Source organism: Cucurbita moschata, unplaced genomic scaffold, assembly GCF_002738365.1.
Source record: "Cucurbita moschata cultivar Rifu unplaced genomic scaffold, Cmos_1.0 Cmo_Scf00093, whole genome shotgun sequence".
Taxonomy (NCBI): domain Eukaryota; kingdom Viridiplantae; phylum Streptophyta; class Magnoliopsida; order Cucurbitales; family Cucurbitaceae; genus Cucurbita; species Cucurbita moschata.
Window position 1 is genome coordinate 42,913 of NW_019268609.1, and position 16,687 is coordinate 59,599.

General features: G+C 41.2%; 1 protein-coding gene and 1 pseudogene across 1 annotated transcript in view; one reads left to right on the forward strand and one right to left on the reverse strand.

Annotated features, from left to right (window-relative positions):
• Nucleotides 1–742: 742 nt before the first annotated feature.
• On the reverse strand, nt 743–3,160 carry LOC111439387 (annotated as a pseudogene).
• Nucleotides 3,161–13,416: 10,256 nt separating this feature from the next.
• Nucleotides 13,417–16,687, forward strand: part of LOC111439388 (probable auxin efflux carrier component 1b) — a 6,011-nt gene continuing 2,740 nt past the window's right edge. The window contains exon 1 of the mRNA XM_023077079.1: nt 13,417–14,396. Coding sequence (XP_022932847.1) covers nt 13,585–14,396 — 812 coding nt within the window. The 5' untranslated portion in view covers nt 13,417–13,584. The remainder of the gene's footprint in view (nt 14,397–16,687) is intronic.

Genomic DNA, 16,687 nt, shown 5'->3' on the forward strand with positions numbered 1-16,687 from the left:
AGTTTCCTCCGGGAGTTTAATTCTACTACCATATTTAAATAGTTTAATTCTTTAATTCTGTGTTCAGCAGTTTAATTCTATTCTCAGATTTTTTTTTTTTTCTTTACTATTTCCAAATCTAATCTTCTCTCGTTCCATGTTTTTTTTTTTATTATTATTATTATTATTTGATATGTAAAAGGTAAATCTAGCTACTAACTTTTTCAAGCTTTCCATTTGGAGGTTTCCCTTAAATTTTTTAAAACTCGTCTTCTAGGGAGATTTTTTCACACCTTTATAAAGAATATTGTATTCTTCTCTCCAACCCACGTGGAATCTCACAATCCACTCCCTTCAAGGTTCAACGTCCTTGTTGGCACTTGTTTTTTTCTTCAATCGATGTGAGACCTCCCAATCAACGATCCCACGTCGATTGGGGAGGAGAACGAAACAATCTTTTTAAAGGTGTAGAAACCTCTTCCTAGAAAACCTTGATGGAAAGTCAGAAAGAGAAAACCCAAAGAAGACTATATTTGGTAGCATACGACAAAGACGAACCATATGGATGCGTGTCGGATTAGGAGATGAGTTGAGACTGAGGGCACCGTGAGCTTGAGTGATGGTCGCTTCTATGAAGGGAGCCGAGTGGAGCTTGCCTTTTTATTTTAGTATATATATATATATAATCTAATGACTTTTTGAAGTATAACACTTCCAAGCATATTCATCCATGTAAATGATATCAACTTAAAAGTAAAGATACTCAAAGGGATGACCAAAGTGGGACACCAGGTAAAGAGATGCCAGCATCACCAATAAAAATGTTACCCGAGACGTACTTAGAAGAGTCGTGCACTAAATATCGAACGACTGTTGTCTAAAATTCCAAAGGTTTTTAGAGGAGATATTGTCATTGCAACCTTGTTAATCCAATCTTTTTGTACGAGATCTTTTGTAATTTTGGATTTAAAGAGTCGGAGAGATATAGAATTCACCTTAATTTTGTGGGATCCTAATTCCATGGCCATACCTGTTAGAATAAATAGCTTTTAGATTATTGTTCTGGTAATTAATTATAGCTGAAGCTAGATATGTGTAATAGCTCACGTCAACACTAGCAAATATTGTCCTCTTTGGACTTTTTCTTTCGGGTTTTCCCTTAAAGTTTTTAAAACGCGTTTCTAAAGAAAGGTTTCCACACTTTTATAAAGAATGTTTGTTCTCCTCCCAATCGATATGAGATCTCACAATCCACCCCGTTCAGAGTCCAACGTTCTTGCTGGCACTCGGTACTTTCTTTAATCGATGCGGGACCCCTCAATCCATGATTCCACATTGGTTGAGGAGGAGAACAAAACATTCTTTATAATAGTGTGAAAACCTCTCCCTAGAATATGCGTTTTAAAAACGTTGAAAGGAAGCCTGAAAGAGAAAACCTAAAGAAGACAATATCTGCTGGCGGTGGACTTTAAGGGTAATAGAAACTAAATACGAAACTTTACTTTTGTCAAAGTGTTTAAGCCTGCCTTTCAAATAGTACAAGCAAGGGCACCCCGTTGTAGTTCTCTATTAAGACCAATCATTGAAGAAATATTGATGATAGATCCACCTCGATTGGCGTCACGCATGTGCATGGATACATACTTTGATATCAACCACGGTCCCTTAAGATTTGTTCTCATGGTTTGATCCCATTCTTCCTCGGACAAATCTAGAGGGAACTTTATAGGACCTATGAGCGATGTCATAACAAATATTTTTGTTACAAATCATGTAGTCGTTTACGGTTTTAAATTACTAATTTATAATAAAATAGATATTAGTTCAAAGACGACAATATTTGTTAGAGGTGGGTCTTAGTCGTTACAAATGGTATAAGAGCTAGACATGGGCGATGTGCCAGCGAGGAGGCTATTCCCTGAAGGGGATAGACACGAGGCGGTGTGCCAGTAAGGATGCTAGGCTTCGAAGGGGGTAGATTTGGTAGGGGGTCTCACATCGATTGGAGGAAGGAACAAGTGTCAAACAAGTGCCAGCGAGGACACTACATCAGTTAGGGGAGAATGAAACACCTTTTATCAGTGTGTGGAAACATTTCACTAACAGAAGCGTTTTAAAAACCGTGAGGGAAAGCCCAAAATTAATACATTAAAAGTACTATATTTTTTTCAAAGGATGATGGACTTACCTCTCATACCAGCGTTATTGATAAAGTGTCAATAAAACCAAATGAGTCCCAAGCTTTTCTGATGCCCTTCTCGATACTTTTTCCATTGGCACTATCATCAAGTGTCACAGCCACTTCTCGACGGGTCTCCACCGCCATCATAGAGGAGGCTCGGGGGCTAGCAGGTACCGACGATGTCGACGAAACTAAGAAATCGAGTCGATTTATTTCATCACATAGAGATTGGAGTCTGCAGTTTTAAGTTTTGTCTTGATATTTGAAAAAGAAAAAATCCCAAAATGAAAATAAAATATTTAATAATTGTGACGTAATAAAGTGTTATTAAAATTTCATATAAATAAAATAGTTATAGTATTACGCTAAGCTATTAATATAATTTGACCTAATTAAATTGTAACTTAATATTCATTCATATGGGTTTAGTTTGTAATAAATCTTAATAATTATCTTTAAATAAATAATTTTTAACAAAATTATATAAATTTTTAATTGTTATTTAAAAATTATATATTATAAAATATACTTATAAATATTATACAATTATAATAATTTATTAATATTGAAAATATGTATAAAATAATTATTACAATATAATCTATAAATCATATTTAGAAAAAGAACAAAAAAGAAAAAAGAAAAGGAGAACACAGCTCATGGCCTTAGCTTTCAAAGTAGAATTGGATGTATAGTACTTCTTTAGACACGATCCATGTACGTGCATGTAGACTCTCTGGTGAGCTTGTATACGTACCCCTTGGACCTGGCCTTCAATTGGCGTACACCGTCACTATACCGTAGATGGAAGGGAGTGCACATAGTATCATGGTGGACTTCGGGTTGGACCTGGATCCGTAACCCATCTTGTTACCGACACCATTCTGCCTCCAACCCAATCCAATCCTCAACCCAGTCCAAGACGCCTGTAAATCCACCGCCTCCAGCCAAATCCAAAGACCTCCAACCCGTGCCCAGCACTGCGAACCGAAAACTCATGACCCGATCCACCTTTAGCCGACCCACCATCCTCAACCCAACCCAATTTCCTGGAACCACATACCCAAAACGTCCTCGCCCCAACCCTACAGCCAAAGAAACCCAAAACGTATGCGGGCCAACCGACGTCTCGGCCCAGTTCACCACACACGATCAGCCCACGCACGAACCCTGACTAAACCCGCGACAGACCCGTAACTCGGCGTGAACCATGCGTCGACCCGATACCGCCTGCACACGAACGTGGCATGTCTGAAGCGTGACACCTCTGCTTCTCGATGACTTAAACGACTCAAACGGCTCTGACGCGGCTTCTTAGCTCGAGAATCCCTTTTTAAACGATTTTTTTACATTTTGACCCTCCCGAACCTGTTTTCAACCTCAATGAAGGTAAGTAAAATCGTTTTAGTACCGTATTTCACAACTTCAGTTGGATTTATTAATATTATTGTGAAATACTAACAAAAAATGATGAACGATTCAATAGGAAAACGACGATCGGCAGTTATGTGGAACGCTTTTGAGGAGCAGGAGCTTACGTTAAATTAATAGGAAGAAAGCTGGCTAAGGCCAACCAAGTAAGCAGCCCTACCGTCGTTAGGTTATGAAATGTGTGTTGTGTGTAGTATGTTGGCACGTGTCTGTGGTTTCACACGTGTCATAAATTATATGTTTAGACCGTTATGAATTAATACGTAAATGTTATGCAATGGAAACGTTATGTTGTCTTTGGAAGAATTGATATGAATCACGATGTTATATTGTATGATATGCTCAGATTGTATTATGCGATTGTCATGATACATACCGTATGATAGGCACAATATGATTGTTATATTTTGAAACATGTAAACATTACATTAAGTCTTGCGAATTACATGTGTAGCATGATATGGATGAATGATATGAAAACTTATATGAGAAATGATATGATATGAATAAAATGACAATGGAAATTATATTTAATAGTGATGAAAATGGAAAAATGTTCGGACCTCATCAAGGAAAGGGGCCCAGCAGTGTGTGAACCGACTGGTGGGCTCATACTCGTACATGTGGGTCGTGTGTAGGAAATGAATTACACATCCAAGTTGCCCATTAAGATAGAACCATAGGAAAAATAGACTGCTATGATAGGTTCGGTGCATTGCATTCGCATGTCCTTACATTATAACTTGATAGGGAGTCGCTTACTGAGTATTTTTTTAAAATATTCACGACTCGTGCTACTACATTTTTCAGATAAAAGCAAAACGCTCTGTAAGGCTGATGGAGGCATCACAACCCCGAGATCGTGACACATGCATAGGATAGATTTACATTTCATTTAGTAGTATAGATTAGTGTAGGTTGAGTTGTATTTTCCATTTAATACTATAGGTCAGTTTAAATCGAATTTTTGTGTCCATATAGATTAATGTATGACATTTTATATTGCATTATTTTCTTTAATTATTTTCTTTCTATTTATTTATTCATTTATTCCAAGACAATAAATAAGATATGAAATTAATGTTGAAATTATGATAAATTTAAATAGAGTTAGTTCCGCATTAAATGTTCAGGATTAAATGTATAGTAGCAATTTGATGTTAAGCATGGAAATTTAGGGTTGTTACAATTATAATCTCGTAAATTTTAAAAGTTTTAAACTAATTTTGATATGGTTAACAAAAAAAAAAAATTAATACCAAATATTGATATAATTGCCACGATTGTAGTAAATACGTCAACAATTTTGATGATACGTTTACAGTCCTAAAGTATGTACAGTCACAGAGAATATAGAGAGTACATTTAATCATCTACTGTGTATAATTATTTACCATATATAACTTTTTACTATACATAGCTATTTCTGATAATTTACTATGTTATTTACCCAATATAGTTTTAATCCGTATAACCGTTAACTCAGCTATAAATAAGCATGAGCTCCATAGCCTAACACATTGAGTTGCTTCTGCGAAGGTAGCCGAGCTTGGCTTTATAGCGAGTTTTTTTATTTTTGTTTTTATAATCATACTGAGTCATAATTCTAAATTTTCAATTGTTTCCATTTGGATTCGAAGAATAAATACCGAAAGTTATTTACTTTTTTAGCAATTTACGCTACAAATTGTTAAGGATAGTTGACCATTCACTATAAGGCAAATATCTAGATATTTGCCTTACATTACGGGTTACCATATTTGCCCTCTTATTAAAGGCAAATATATTTCATTCATTTATTATTCTTTCCTTTTATTACTATTTCCATAATATTTGTAATTTACCATATTTCTGTATCCTGAAAATGATTATAAATAAGAGAACTCTCACCCCCATTTAGATGTGGTGATTCAGCAAACATTTACATGGTATCAGAGCCCTTTCGGTTTAACAACCCTGATCCTTTCTTCTCTATGGCTTCCGAATCTTCTTATCATCTTCTTCCTTTCAATACTTTAATCCATATGATCACCATCAAACTTTCTTCCTCCAATTATCTTCTTTGGAAAAGCCAACTTCTCCCTCTCCTCGAGAGTCAAGACATGCTGGGCTATGTCGATGGAACTATGGTTCCACCACCTCGCTTTGAACCAGAAACCTCTTCAACACTCAACCCCAAATATTTGGCATGGAGAGCAGCCGATCAACGACTTCTCTGTCTCCTGCTCTCCTCTCTCACTGAGGAAGCCATGGCTGTTGTCGTTGGTCTCCCTACTGCACGTGATGTTTGGCTTGCGTTGGAAACTACGTTCAGCCATCAGTCGAAAGCTCGTGAACTGAGACTCAAGGATGACTTGCAGTTGATGAAACGTGGCACCAAACCTGTTGCTGAGTATGCCCGTGCCTTCAAAAAAATTTGTGACCAACTTCATGCCATTGGCAGATCGGTCGAGGACATTGATAAAGTGCACTGGTTCCTTCGTGGACTCGGCACCGAATTTTTAGCTTTTTCTACTGCTCAGATGGCTCTTACCTCTATCCCCTGTTTTGCAGATTTAGTCTCTAAAGCTGAAAGTTTTGAGTTGTTTCAGCTCTCCCTTGAGTCCTCTAACTCCACTCCTACAGCATTCACAGTCACTAATCGTGATCGCACCCATGGAAGCCACCCTGCTTCCTTTACCAACCAGCGAGGTCGTTCTTATTCTCACAAAAACAACTCTTCTAATCGAGGACGAACCCACTCAAGTCAAGGTCGTCGACCACCTAACTGCCAAATATGCCGCAAAGAGGGCCATTATGCTGACCGCTGCAACCAACAGTATGTTCGACCTGATTCTTCTCATGCTCACCTTGCTGAAGCCTTTAACACGTCATGTTCTATTGCTGGACCCGATACTGCTGATTGGTTTCTGGACACTGGAGCTTCGGCCCATATGACTGCCGACCCATCTATTTTAGATCAGTCTAAAAATTACACAGGTAAGGACTCTGTGATTGTAGGAAACGGTGCATCCCTACCCATTACCCACACCGGTACTCTTTCTCCTGTTCCAAATATTCACTTGTTAGATGTCTTGGTTGTCCCTCACCTCACTAAAAATCATCTTTCCATAAGTAAATTAACGTCTGATTTTCCTCTCTCCGTTACATTTACTAATAATCTTATTACTATCCAGAATCGTCAAACAGGAAGGGTGGTGGCAACCGGTAAAAGAGATGGAGGGCTATATGTGCTGGAGCGCGGCAACTCTGCTTTTATTTCAGCCCTTAGAAACAAATCTTTACGTGCTTCATATGATTTATGGCATGCTCGTCTAGGTCATGTGAATCATTCTGTTATTTCTTTTTTAAATAGAAAAGGTCATCTTTCTCTTACGTCTTTATTGCCTTCTCCATCATTATGTAATACCTGTCAGCTTGCGAAAAGCCATCGATTGCCTTATTCCCGCAATGAACGTAGGTCGTCTCATGTGTTAGATCTTATTCATTGTGATCTTTGGGGTCCTTCTCCCGTCAAATCAAATTCGGGTTTCCTTTATTATGTTATTTTTATTGATGATTATTCTCGATTCACTTGGTTTTACCCTTTAAAATTTAAATTTGATTTTTTTGATATTTTTCTTCAATTTCAAAAATTTGTGGAAAATCAATATTCTTCTCGTATCAAGGTATTTCAAAGCGATGGTGGTACCGAATTTACTAGTACTTGTTTCAAAACTCATTTACGTAATTCTGGCATCCACCATCAACTCTCTTGTCCATATACACCTGCTCAAAATGGTCGTGCTGAGAGAAAACATCGTCATGTGACTGAGACTGGCTTGGCCCTTCTCTTTCACTCTCATCTTTCTTCTCGTTTTTGGGTTGACGCCTTCAGCACTGCAGCTTATATTATCAACCGGTTGCCTACTCCACTTCTTGGAGGTAAGTCACCCTTTGAACTCCTTTATGGCTACACTCCACATTATGACAATTTTCATCCCTTTGGTTGTCGTGTTTATCCTTATTTGCGTGATTATATGCCTAAGAAGCTTTCTCCCCGCAGCATTCCTTGTATTTTTTTGGGTTATAGTCCTGCTCATAAAGGGTTTCGCTGTCTTGATCCGGCCACAACTAAGCTATATATCACCTGTCATGCTCAATTTGATGAAACTCATTTTCCTGCTATCCCTAGCTCCCAGACCCAACCTCTTTCCTCTATTCCTATTTCAAATTTCTTAGAACCACATTTTCATCATATTGATTCATCCCCCCTACCACTTCATCACCGCAAACTCCTCGATCCAGTTCATCCCCGTGTGATATTTGTTCTGACCTTGTAGATGAGTCTGTGCAGGTTGATACTTCTCTTGCAGGTTCCACTTTGCCACCCTCGACTTCTAATTCGACCTCTATTGAACCTCCTGTTGATTTCTCTTCTTTGGGCACTCATCCTATGATCACACGAGCCAAAGCTGGTATATTCAAGACTCGTCATCCAGCAAATCTTGGTATTTTGGGCTCATCTGGACTTCTTTCTGCTCTTCTTGCATCCACTGAGCCAAAAGGATTCAAATCTGCGGCTAAGAATCCTGCTTGGGTGGCTGGTTCCTCGCCCTGCCAACACCAACATCGTGGGCTCTAAATGGGTGTTTCGTATTAAATATTTGCCTGATGGATCTGTCGAACGTTTTAAGGCTCGTCTTGTTGCCAAAGGTTATACTCAGGTTCCTGGTCTTGACTACACTGACACTTTCAGTCCGGTTGTCAAAGCTACCACTGTCCGTGTTGTGCTTTCTATTGCAGTCACAAATAAATGGCCTCTTCGACAACTTGATGTCAAGAATGCTTTTCTCAATGGAACTCTTATTGAACGTGTTCATATGGAACAACCTCCTGGGTATATTGATCCTCGATTTCCCACTCATGTTTGTCTATTAAAGAAAGCCCTCTATGGTTTAAAGCAAGCTCCTCGTGCTTGGTTTCAGCGTTTTAGCTCATTTCTTCTCACACTTGGGTTTTCTTGCAGTCGCGCTGACACGTCCCTTTTTGTCTTTCATCAGCAATCTAACATGATCTATTTGCTTCTTTATGTTGATGACATTATTGTTACTGGCAACAACTCATCTCTTATTGACAGCTTTACTCGCAAGCTTCATTCTGAGTTGCTACCAAAGATTTGGGTTCTCTCAGTTACTTTCTTGGTCTTGAAGCTTCACCCACTCCTGATGGTCTCTTTATTAGTCAGTTAAAATATGCTCGAGATATTCTTACTCGTGCTCAGTTGCTCGATAGCAAACCAGTTCACACTCCCATGGTTGTTTCTCAACACCTGACTGTTGATGGTTCTCCTTTCTCTGATCCTACTCTCTACAGATCTCTTGTTGGCGCCCTTCAGTACTTGACTATTACGCGTCCAGATATTGCCTATGCTGTCAATTCTGTCAGTCAATTCTTGCATGCCCCTACTGCAGATCACTTTCTTGCTGTCAAACGTATTCTTCGCTATGTCAAAGGAACACTCCATTTTGGTCTTACCTTTCGTCCATCCACTGTTCCTAGTACGCTAGTCGCTTATTCGGATGCTGACTGGGCTGGTTGTCCCGATACTCGTCGTTCTACATCCGGCTATTCTATTTATCTTGGTAACAATCTGGTTTCTTGGAGTGCCAAAAAGCAACCTACTGTCTCAAGCTCCAGCTGTGAATCTGAGTATCGTGCTCTTGCCACAACCGCTGCTGAACTTCTTTGGGTTACGCATCTTTTGCATGACCTCAAGGTCCCTATTTCAAAGCAGCCCTTACTCTTATGTGATAACAAAAGTGCTATTTTTTTTAGCTCTAATCCCGTTTCTCACAAGCGGGCCAAACATGTTGAACTAGATTATCATTTCCTTCGAGAACTTGTTATCGCTGGCAAACTTCGCACACAATATGTACCCTCTCATCTCCAAGTTGCTGACATCTTCACAAAAAGTATTTCTCGACCTCTCTTTGAATTTTTCAGATCCAAGCTTTACGTTCGTTCAAATCCGACGCTCAGCTTGCGGGGGGGTGTTAAGGATAGTTGACCATTCACTATAAGGCAAATATCTAGATATTTGCCTTACATTACGGGTTACCATATTTGGCCTCTTATTAAAGGCAAATATATTTCATTCATTTATTATTCTTTCCTTTTATTACTATTTCCATAATATTTGTAATTTACCATATTTCTGTATCCTGAAAATGATTATAAATAAGAGAACTCTCACCCCCATTTAGGTGTGGTGATTCAGCAAACATTCACACAAATCCTTTGGTAAAAGGGGTAAAAGTCGATAATAATTATAATAAATTAATTAAATATAAAAAGAAAAGTTAAATGGAGAAAAAAGAAAAATATGAAAAATAATAATAATAAATAAATAAATAAATTGCCTCGGGTCTGGACCTCGGGCTCAGACCTGAACTGCAGGTTCGTAGTTGAGCCTCCCTAGGTTCGGAGTACACCTACAGTAGACACAGCCAGCCCAGCCCATCTTGTTTGGGCCAACCAAGTTCATGCAGCTCAGCCCATTTTCCATCAGTCTATTCACGGCCCACAAGCGCCTTGCTCCAGACCAGAGCACCGAGCGGCCCACAGGCTAGCGCTTCAACTCGCGACCCATGCTCGACCCGCTCTAGCGACACTGACCCGAGCTGCAACCAATGGCTGAAGCTCAACCAAGCCAACCTTCTAGCTGATGCTTGCACCTTGACTCACTCATCGGCTATGCATCCTTGAACGTTTATACGGCTTCTTAGCTAGCTTCCTTGGCCACATAGCCGCTTCTCTAGAGCTGTTGTTGACATTGTTAGAAGCGTTTGAAGTAAGTACGACAACTATTTGGACAATTAAAAATATTTTAAACTTAAGTTAGATGATGAATTGATGTCGTTCCGTGAATTAATCCCTTTAATATGTTCTAACCCAATGTCATGGGTCCACATACGTTAAATTTGACTCTGAAGATTAGATTCAGGCTTGTTCTAAGAATAATTAGTAACTTCAGTCTAGGCCCGGATTAGATTTATGCTTGTTCTAGGAAGTAATTTCAGTCTAGGTCAACTAAGTAAGTAGTTTTACTATTTGTTTGGTTCGATCAATTGTATGAAATATGAATGGTGCGTGCTCTGTGGCCCATACACATGTCGTATTTTATAATTGTATGACGTGTATTATGTTATGTTTATATTATGATATAAGTTACGCTATGTTATAAGTTACGCCAAATCTTGTTGAGAACTCAATGTTGTATGATGCACGAAACCTCTATATGTTATACCACACACACTGTGCTAAATTTTTCACTCCAAGTTTATGAGAAATTGTTAAGCTATGTACGTTATTTTTCGTGAAAACTTTGTTTACAAAAAGAATAGAGGTATGACTTGCATCAATACATATATACCATGATTTAAAGTTATGGGGACCTCGTGTGTAACAACCCTAAATTTTCACTAACCTAATGTCTATTATATACATAACGTAACCATACTCTCGTGTGAGTATGGACCCACCAGTCGATTTGCACACCTCCTGACCCCCTTTCTTAGTCAAGCTAGCATTCTCTAGTGTTGTTGCCAGATACCCGATAGATAAGTGACTGGTGTAGGATTATGATAAACATAATGATCATTTTTCTTTGCATAACGTACGTGTCCGTACCATCGTAAATAGAAAATTTTCTTGATGTACGAGGCCCCAACATTTATCATTTATTAAATCATGTAAATCAACCCCTTCCATCTTTCTTCATATCATATCATTTTACAACATACCCTTTAAGACATGTATCGGGGTTGAATACCATATCATTCATATCTACATCGTATTATGTCATATGATGTACATAACATGTTCTTCAACATAACATGTATATCATGGACGTATCATATCATGAACCATGTCACAACATGTATTATATTGTCAAACGTGTCATACCATAACATATATCATCAATAATTGCATCATAACACATCGCGTAACATTAACATATCATATAATAGTCATATCATAAGCATATCATTTCATAAAAAAAATTCACACATATCAAGTACATAACACGTGCAGAACCACGAGACATGTGTCATCATACAAACATAAACTTCTAACCATGTTGATAGTAAGATCACTTACTTGATGGGTGGGTCTTAGCCAATGTTCTCCCTAAAATAATTCCTTGAGCTCGTCCTTCGAATCTTATTCCAAGTATCGCCGAGGTATTTCCTATAGAACTTTCACTCAATTTTAATTTACTATACTTTCCTAATCCAATTTACCTTAAATTGAGAAATTGAGCATCAAACTAACCTTAATCGCCTTCGATAAGGTCGAATTCAACTTCAGAATGGTTGAAAAGGTGGAAATTGGTGTAATTTTCTTAAATCGAGCCAAATAGCGTGTCTTTGAACCGATAAGTCATGTCGACCTGAGCCAAGTTGACTAAGTCGAGGAGTCGCTAGTTTCAAGCATGAAACATGGCACGGGGAGGAGTTGATGCATGTGCAACAACATTTCGGGTCGAAGTGCAGGTTCTCGGGACGATTGCTATAGGTGTGCGTGTCATGAGTTGCAAACCTAGGTCGTGTACTCAACTGGGACGAAGCTGTTGCAAGTGGCCTGAGACTACTAGTGTCTAGACCGACGCGATTTGTGCTTCTGGGTCGAATAGGATGAGGTTACGAGTTGTGCAAGTGAGTATTCGGGTTCGAGCGCAAGCGCGCGAGTCGTGTTTATCAAGCGTGTGTCGAGTGACAACTGGGCCGTAATTTCGGGATTGGGCTTAGTACAACGGGGTCGGTCTATTGGACTGGGCTTTATACTGGGTTGGAGTTGGGTATCCAATTCGGATCTAGATCCGACGGATTTCGTCTTCTTCACCTGTTTGCGCCGTGAAACCGAATGGCTTTCTCTCTCTTTCTGAAACCGTTTTGATAGCATTTTCTATTGTCATTCTCCCCCAAATCTAGGTTGCTTTGCACCTCTACCTCCCTTCACAATGGAGGCGTTGGTACGTTAATATGACATGAGAATGGAAAGGTCCGACATCCCCGTTATTTAAAGTATCCATCCCTCGTTAACCCAGCTAATCAAAGAGAGAGATCGGGAGAGCGGAGAGATTGAGAGAAGGAAGAGCCCCTTGAATGTTTTAGAAATAGATCTCATCTAAGTGGGTTTTGCTTGAAATTAGAGATGTCCACGAGGCGGGGTAGAGATGTCCACGTTGCGGGAATTGGAGCGGAGTTGGCCACGAGAATTTGTGGGAACTAGGTTCCGCACTCATAATTTTTTTTCGTTTATTATTCAAATAATTATTTTTTAATATAATATTTATTTTTTAAAAAAATCCTAATAAATGAATATATTTTATAAACAAATATATATATATATACCAACATAATCCATTTGAGAATTAAAATAAGATTCTCTTCTCTCTCCTCCCTCTCTCTCTTCTCGCAAAGAACGTCCCACTCCTAAACCTCTTCTCCGACAGATCCCAGTAGGCGGCGGCGACCGGCTCGATGGTCTTACAAGGAAAATAAATAAATAAATAAATAAATGAGTAGAAAGTTCTTTTTTTCTTAAAATAATTTTAATGTATGTCTTTGTTCACGTTTTCTAAAAGATTTTTCTCAAATGTGACTCGAGGCTGGAACATTTGACAACATTATTTGCAAACTTCGAATTTGTAACATCTCTTTAGTTATCCGTTAAAAAAATTAAAAAAACAAAATAAAAGGAAAATAAATATTTGGAAGAGAGAGAAAGAGAAAAAAAGGAAAAGAGGGACAGCATAATGTCCTAAAGAATCTCATGAAGCTCCTGAACTCTCACTTTCCCACTGCTCACTTTAATCCTCCCTTTTCTCTCTCAATCTCTCCCTTTTCCTCCTCCCCTTCTCTCCGCCGTTACACCGCCGCCATAAATACACCTCCCCCTTCTTCCTCCCCAAATGGGTTAACCCAAAAAACAGAGAAAACAACACAATGATCTCTGTTTCTGATCTTTACCATGTCCTCACCGCCGTCGTCCCCCTCTACGTCGCCATGATCCTCGCCTACGCCTCCGTCAAATGGTGGAAAATCTTCTCCCCGGATCAATGCTCCGGCATCAACCGCTTCGTCGCCCTCTTCGCCGTCCCCCTCCTTTCCTTCCATTTCATCTCCACCAACAACCCCTTCTCCATGAACCTCCGCTTCATCGCCGCTGATACCCTTCAAAAGCTCATCGTCCTCGCCGCCCTCATCCTATGGTCCCATCTCTCCTCCAAAGGCTCCCTAGAATGGTCAATTACTCTGTTTTCCCTCTCTACTCTGCCCAATACTCTGGTTATGGGAATTCCTCTGTTAAAGGGAATGTACGGCGACGCCACCGGCTCTCTCATGGTCCAAATCGTTGTTCTTCAGTGCATTATTTGGTATACTTTGATGCTGTTTTTGTTTGAGTATAGAGGAGCTCGATTGTTGATTGCAGAGCAGTTTCCTGATACTGCAGGGGAGATTGTTTCGTTCAGAGTTGATTCGGATGTTTTGTCATTAGATGGGAAGGAGCCGCTGCAGACGGCGGCGGAGATTGGGGAAGATGGGAAGTTGAGAGTGGTGGTGAGGAAGTCGGCGAGTTCTCGATCGGAGGTTTTTTCGCGGCGGTCGCATGGTGGCGGTGGTGGGGTTTCATTGACGCCTCGGCCGTCGAATTTGACGAATGCAGAGATTTATTCTTTGCAATCTTCGAGGAATCCAACGCCGAGAGGGTCGAGTTTTAATCATTCGGATTTCTATTTGGGGAATGCGAGTCCGATGTTGAATTTCGATAATTGGCCAGGGAAATCACCGAGAGGATATTGTCGACAGGAGGTTGTTGGAGGAAAGATAAAATGCGTAAAATAAGAGAGAGAGAAGGACTGAAACTTTGACTGCTCTTCAAAATCCGGTGGTGAAATCTTGTAAACAGATTTCCTATTTAAATACAACCTATCCTAAAAATGGGTGGAGAGTGGCCAACTGAATCTGTGCCACTTCCTAGAAAATTGACGTCTAAGAATTAGCTAATCCATTCGACGTGTTTGTCAAATGGTCAAAGGGAAATTAAATGTAAACGTGTGAATCTAAATAAAGAAAAAACAAAGGTTTTATCTAACAATCTCCTCCTAAAACCTGTGTTATATCTGCCTTGCCTTATTTCGTTTCGTTTGAACTCCGTTTTGAGCCCTATGGCTCGGTGTCCCTGGCGGCATGTCCTCCAGACTCCACGTCTTGTTCGGCCGCCTCTTCTTCGAGTTGGCGCGCCCCCAGTCCAGGTGGTTCACCTCTTCCTAATAGGTCTTCCATCTTCCGGTACCTGGCCGAGAAGTTGACTGGTTGCTCTATCTCTAGCTTTAGGATGTAAAGGCAATTTGTCGTGCACCGAACTTGCGTGAGCAACCGTCGTTGATCATCGCGGATCCTAAGTAGCCCGCGTTTGATGGAAATGTGGCAGCCGGCCTTATCGAGTTGACCCAGGCTCACAATATTAGCCTTGAGTCTCGGGATGAAGTAGACGCCGGTCAGCTTGTGATGATTGCCTCCCTTGCCGACGAATAGGATGGTACCGTGCCCTTCGATCTCGACGACGGAGCCATCGCCGAATTTCACCGTCCCGCGAATCCCCGAGTCAAGCTCAGAGAACGCAGACTTGGCCCCGGTCATATGGTTTGATGCCCCCGTGTCGAGGACCCATCGCCGGTGCTCTTGCTGCTTGCCTCTTTCACCGATTTGAGCGAGCACTCGCTCCTCCTTTAGTCGAATTGGCTCCCCAGGTGCATTTGTTATGCACAGTTGGAGTTCTTCCTCGGGTTCGACGTTCACCGGAGCAGTTATGCCGTCGTCGATTACCTCTGTGGATTTGGGGAGCTCTTCCTCGGGTTCGACGTTCACCGGAGCAGTTATGCCGTCGTCGATTACCTCTGTGAATTTGGGGAGCTCTTCCTCGGGTTCGAGGTCAGGTAGGACTGATGCAGTCACCATGAAAAGGGCCGGCTCATCCTCCTCGGATTGAGCCACATGGGCCTTTTCGGCCGTCTCCTTGTTCCTGAGCTTGCTCCAGCAATTCTTGCTCAGGTGACCTCTCTTCCCACAGTACGAGCACTGGATTGGCCCGTCATCAGTCGACTCCTCCTTCTTTTGATCCGCCTCTTTCCTGTGCATGCGCCATCGAGATTTCCACGGCTTCTTACCGCCTTTGCGGCTGGAGGGCCCATTGCTCTCGCCGGTGTCATCACGGAGCTTTAGGCGTGCAAGCCATTCCTCCTCAGTGAGGAGTAGACGACCCTCCTTGTCGACAGCTGAAATGGTATTTTTCTTCCGCTGCTCGACGTTACGCAGTCTTCCGGTCACCTCTTCCACCGTTAGGTCATTCACGTCAAGCAAAGTCTCGATTGAAATTGCAACTTGCTCGAGGTGATCGGGGACGACCTGCAGCATCTTCTTCACGATTTCTGTCTCGTTGATGCTGCCACCGAGTGTGGTGATGCTGTTGGCGAGCCCCGTGATTCGCATTGAAAAATCATCGACGGATTCGCCGTCCTTAAAGGAGATCCCCGAGAGCTCCTTCCGCAGCTGCTCAATGTTGGATTCCCGCACTCGCTGTACACCGACTCGACGGGATTTAATTCCTTCCCAGGCCGATTGCGCGGTGCGCTTGGTGGAGAGAGATGCCAACATCTCTGGGGGCACAGATCGTAATATGGCGGCGAACGCCAGCCGATCCTCCCGGTACTCGATTGTTTCTCCTTCCTCTGGCTCGACAGCGTGCCATAACCCATGCGCCTGTAGGTTGACGCGCATCAACAAGGCCCACTCGTTGTAGTTGGACCTTGTCAACATCGGGTACTGAACGACGGCAGTCGTTGTCTCCCTGATCACTCGCTCAACGACACCTCGACGCCCGTCATCACGGCGTCGGCCACGACCTCTTCGTGGTGGTGATGGAGATGCCAGCACTTGGCGACGTGGAGGAGTGAGCGAGCCTGCTCGAGATGGACCCCACGACGATGTATTTATTTTTGCACTTTGCATTTTCTTCTACTCGAACCTGAGACCTGTGTGTTGTTAG